The sequence below is a fragment of the Osmerus eperlanus genome, chromosome 15 (genome assembly GCF_963692335.1).
Source record: "Osmerus eperlanus chromosome 15, fOsmEpe2.1, whole genome shotgun sequence".
Taxonomy (NCBI): Eukaryota; Metazoa; Chordata; class Actinopteri; order Osmeriformes; family Osmeridae; genus Osmerus; species Osmerus eperlanus.
In genome coordinates this window covers 7,691,675-7,697,248 of record NC_085032.1, presented here as the reverse complement: position 1 = coordinate 7,697,248, position 5,574 = coordinate 7,691,675, and the positions used below count along the sequence as shown (strand labels likewise).

General features: G+C 39.7%; 1 protein-coding gene across 1 annotated transcript; it reads left to right on the top strand.

Moving 5' to 3' along the window:
* The first annotated feature begins 664 nt into the window (after window positions 1–664).
* On the top strand, window positions 665–4,869 carry rdh12l (retinol dehydrogenase 12, like). The gene is made up of 7 exons (XM_062479970.1): window positions 665–814; window positions 1,115–1,230; window positions 1,574–1,729; window positions 1,862–1,966; window positions 3,703–3,912; window positions 4,268–4,460; window positions 4,648–4,869. Exons 1-7 carry the CDS (start codon window positions 801–803, stop codon window positions 4,748–4,750), a joined length of 897 nt encoding a protein of 298 aa, XP_062335954.1. The 5' UTR covers window positions 665–800; the 3' UTR covers window positions 4,751–4,869.
* Window positions 4,870–5,574: the final 705 nt, after the last annotated feature.

Below are 5,574 nucleotides of genomic sequence, written 5' to 3'. Positions count from 1 at the left end.
ACTGAGCCTCATGGAGGACAGTTTAAAATCCAGTGTCAACCTGTACAGTCTGAATGAAATGAGCCATTCATTTCTGAGTGTGAGCTATTGATACTTGTCATGGGTGCATAGGCCTTTGAAAATGTATTTCCTGGATGGATGGAATGGATGGATACCCTATGGATGGATGGATACCCTACCAACTTGAAAGTTGGTAGGGTATATCTTTCAACAGTGTCTAAGTTTTGGCAGGGCTTGCCGATTCACGTGGATGACTGCCTCCTAGGTCAAATATGTTTGAGACACCCCAACAATTAATGTTCTATCTGGTCAGTATAGACAGGGATCTTAAAATATAAGAAATACACATGTTTGTATTAAGAATTATGAAGATTAAATATGTGAATGCTTCTTATCAATCATATTCAAACTCATTTAAAACATTAATACTTACTATTGCAAAGATCATGACTGCTTATGGTCACTTGGTATCCCCATTGAACAGGTTTCTACCTCGTCAAGCTCTTGGCATGATCCACAATTAAAAGGACACTTCTGCCATCTTGTGTGTGGAAAGTGCACTGGAGAGCAGCTCGACGGCTGTATGAAGGCGGAACGAAATTGACGAACAAAGATTCTATTGGTCAACATCCGATGATTGACTTGATGACACCCTATTATGTAGCAATTACGTTTAAATACGTTTCCGTGTTTTGAATCTCCCAGCGATCCCAATTTTTGGGCACACCTTGGAAGTGCCTTCAAAAAAAAATATATATATATTTACAAGACAAGAGGATCTTACGCTATTGTCATCTGAAATGCAATCTTTGAGGTGAGATAAAACAACCACCTTACAGGTGTGTCAGTATCCTATGAGATCATTCTGGAGTTGTTATAAGATCTACAAGTACAAGACGAAATATTGCACAACTGGTGGTTTTCATTTCAGGGAAGTAAAGTCATATCAATATTTCGTCTTGTACTTGTAGATATTGTAGGTCTGTTTTGTATAACATTATTGTCACTCTCGCTAAAAGAACCAGCTAGTTCACTTATCACTTGTTTATAGTCTACTTAACTCCTGCAAATTGACCACCAATTGGAAATTAAATCATTTTACTCAATTCATTAGAAACATTTTTCGGAGGACATGGTCCTCAGATGCGCGACTCGATGATAAAACAGTTATCATCACTGGAGCCAATACTGGCATCGGCAAAGAGACAGCTCTGGATCTGGCAAAGAGAGGTAGGCTATGCTTTTGCGACACCGAGATAAAGCGTTTTATTGTGTTTATCTTACACCGCCCACCGTCTTTCCTTTTCTCACATGTCCTCCAAGATTGCCCTATCCTCGCAGGTTTCTTTTTATGCTCTCTATGCTTTAATAAATGTTGGGAAAATGGTATTTAATCATTTAATCATAGTATAGCATGTTAGTTATTGGTCCTCAGCTTAAATTTACCCCATGATGACAAACCTGTTAATGTCCGGGACGTCTATGTTTATACCATCCAGTGACACTAGGTGGAACCATACATTCAGTTTAGATTCATATTTCAAGAATACCTTTTTATTTGACATTTTAACAGGAGCCAGAATCATCATGGCTTGCAGAGATATGGAGAAAGCAGAGTCTGCACTGAAAGAAGTTGTAGAAGGCTCCGGCAATAAAAACGTTGTTATCCTAAAGCTTGATTTGTCAGACACCAAGTCGATCAAGGAGTTCGCAGAAGTCATCAACAGGGGTAGGAGCATAATCACATGACATTTCTGTACATTAGGATTTTCTGACCCCTCCATAGACACCATAAGTTTAAGTGGAGATGATTGCACACCACATTGTTTTTATACTGGACTCTCCTCTGATCTTTCTGCAGAGGAAAGCAAACTGAACATCCTTATAAACAATGCTGGAGTAATGGTTTGTCCCTATGGGAAAACAGCAGATGGCTTTGAGATGCAGATCGGTGTCAACCACATGGGTGTGTACAAGCATGTATTAACAGGGCAATGCATTGCCAGGGATATGCAAACATTTCATTTGTGCTTAGGCCACTGTTGATGATTTACCTTGATCATGCCATCTGAAATGTTGAGCGACCCAAATTAATAATGAAAAACATAAGGAAGTACGAATTCAAGCATTACTTCAGAGTACAAAGTTAATAAAATAATGGACTTGAGTTTGTTAATAAAATAATACATAACATAGGTAAGTTACAGAAATGCAAGGCCCGTTCAAGGTTGAGGAAAGAAGTCCGCCCTTAATCATTAAACACAAGTCATGACATGTCTTATCTTTACTCTCAGTGATAATGTACCCATTCACCATTAACTATTTTCAGGAAGTTAATTTACTTCCTGGTCCTGTTTCTATAACAAGGATAAAATGGCACAGAATAACTAGAGTTAAGTAGATTGGGCCTCATTCACCAATATCTTCCTAAGTACATTTTTACATTTGTTCTTAAGAACGTTCCTAAGAAAAGTCTACGTGTGATTCATGACGTGTTCCTAAACAGCAGAATTGTTCGCAGGTGTGGTCTTAGAATGATGAATCCCAATATGTCGTAAATTGAAAGCTCGTGCCCCTGTAAAGCTTAATTTATACTTCGGTCGCGGACACTTTTGAAATGGTCGCCGACGAAAAAAAAAAAGTGTCGCTCAGGCTGCTGCATTTATACTTCGGAAAACAGTCGCCTGTGCTCAAGGTTCGCGTGACGTAAACAGAATCATTTTACCGTTACATTCATAGCTATGGTTACGTTGTTAACGCTTTGTAGCCTAGGTGATCAATCGGAGAAACTGACTATTTTAATTTTTCACTATGTGACGACATCCGCGCCAGTAGAAATTTCTCCTGGTAGGCGACACTTCTAAGCAACGGTTGAAAGTGTCGACCGAGACGTCATTTCTGTCGGCGACCTTTTCAAAAGTGTCTGCGACCTAAGTATAAATTGGGCTTAAAGCGTCCCAACAGGTACTCGTCACTCTGCAAATAAATCGGTATGGTCACAGCAGATGCGTCCCCTCAGGTCACGATATGCAAAGTTTTGCAGCAGCAATAAATACGCCATTGTGTGGTGTAGTCCTAGTGTGTGGAATAGGCCTACTTTGGGCCTATAAATACCGTGATAGGTCACTTATTATTGGATGGCAAGGTTCCCCGTTAACATAATTGATGTCAATTGAAGGCAAAGCAAGGCTAGTTTATTTATATAGGCCTAGCACAATTCATACACAATGGCAGTTCAAAGTGCTTTACAAATGAGCAGAAGTGTGAATTTATTCAAACAAAAAGATTTGTAAAATAATGAAAATTATTAGTTGCAAAATTATAAAGGAGAGAAATATTCAGTTTTAAATAAGTACGGACGAAAACGGTATATCTACTTATTTTGCGCAAACATGTCAGCTCTCAATTGTGTGCAAGAGTGCTCTTGGGTGTGTGTAAATTCTGTTCTTACCTAAGAACAAATTCCCAAATAAGAAAGCATTGGTGAATGCCAGAATTTTTGTTCTTAAGAACATTTGGTGAATGAGGCCCATTGTTATTTGTATTTTTGTGTGGACCCCAGGAATACTAGCAAACACTTTGTGGAAGGTAATGGGGATAAAAAAAAAAGAAAGGAATAAATAAATACATACAATTAAGAAGGGAGACAAATACACGGTCAGTTAATTCACCTCAAAGGGTCTTGTCATACCATCATTTTAGGTCACTTCCTCTTGACGTACTTACTGATTGACCTGATCAAGAGATCAGCCCCATCCAGGATCATCAACGTGTCTTCCATGGCCCACAGCTTGGGCACCATCAACCTAGACGACATCAACAGTGAGAAGGGCTACAACAAGAACAAGGCCTACAGCCAGAGCAAACTGGCCAACATCCTCTTCACTCACCTACTGGCCAAGAGGCTAGAAGGTCATCTTGATCTCTCCTTCATTTGGTTAATGTCCGGGACTCTGTACTGCAGCAGTCTATTTACCCTTGAGCTCCTAAAACATTAATGCTTTGTGTGGTGTAACTGCAAAATTATACAGTGTTGTACTTGAGATATGATGTTGTTGTTGCACAGTGTCTGGTCAAATAGAGATTGTTATTTAGCACCAATCATTGTAACACTGTGAGAACGGTTAACTTCTAGTCACTGACTTTCTACTTTATTTACTACATGCAGTTTGTACCCCACGTTGGATAATGTTAAGTGGCATAGTAAATGAATACTTATTAATGTATAGTACTGTATGATGGAGCTTAACATTCCCTCCCCCCCTAGGTACCGGTGTGACTGCCTACTCCCTCCACCCTGGAGTGGTCCAAACTGACCTGTGGCGACACCTCAACCCTGCACAGCAGGCTGTCATGAAGATGGTCAGCCCGTTCACCAAGAACTCAGTCCAGGGAGCTCAGACAACCATCTACTGCGCTGTGGACCCTGGACTGGAGACCAAGAGTGGTGGATATTACAGGTGAGCTCAGGTTTGGTTGGTTTGTTTGTTGCTCAGAAAACGGAGATAATAATAATAATAATATTTATATAATAATAACAGTATTTATTATTTTGTCTAGTAGAGCCTATACATTTGCCCTGTTGATGCTGTAGTTACTGGAATACTGTGAGGCCTCATGTTGTGTGTTGTCTGTGTTTGCTCACAGTGACTGTGCACCTGCCACCTGCTCCAGGGCTGCCACAGACGACAGCGTGGCTCAGAAACTGTGGGATCTCAGCTGTCAGATGCTCTCCATATCCTGGGATTGATGTGTGTCGACGTCATCCAACTGCTACCTTTTGAAATATGGTTCAAGTTTACACAAAAGGACTAAGTGGAGATTCCACATACAATTATAGCATTTATTCGTTTTTGAATTCCATCCTCATCATGCAATCGTATATGATTTTATGGTAGATTATGATCCAAGTTGTTTTGCGCAGTGTTAACTAATGTATTGTTGTTCCATTCTGAAGTGCCATGCCTGAAAGTAGCTTCTTGTGTTTTCTATGTGTCTGAAGTATGTATATACATTCCTTGGGGAGGATCAATGATGCAATTAGTGAATTGTGGACAGGTCTGGCAAAATGATGCAAGGGTTTATACTTATTGTATAATTCATAAGGGGTTATACTTATTGTATAATCCATATATTATTGGGTGTGCTTCGCCTTCGGCAAGGGCACAACCTTTGTTCTCTCACATATATATTATTGGGTGTGCTCAAGCCTTCGGCGAGAGCACAACCTTTGTTCTCTCACATATACAGTTAGGTCCATAAATATTTGGACATTGACACAATTTTCATCATTTGGGCTCTGTATACCACCACAATGGATTTGAAATGAAACAATCAAGATGTGCTTTAAGTGCAGACTTTCAGCTTTAATTTCAGGGTATTTACATCCAAATCAGGTGAACGGTGTAGGAATTACAACACATTTTATATGTGGCCCCCCCCTTTTTAAGGGACCAAAAATAATTGGACAAACTAACATAATCATAAATCTAATTGTCACTTTTAATACTTGGTTGCAAATCCTTTGCAGTCAATGACAGCCTGAAGTCTGGAACCCATAGACATCACCAGACG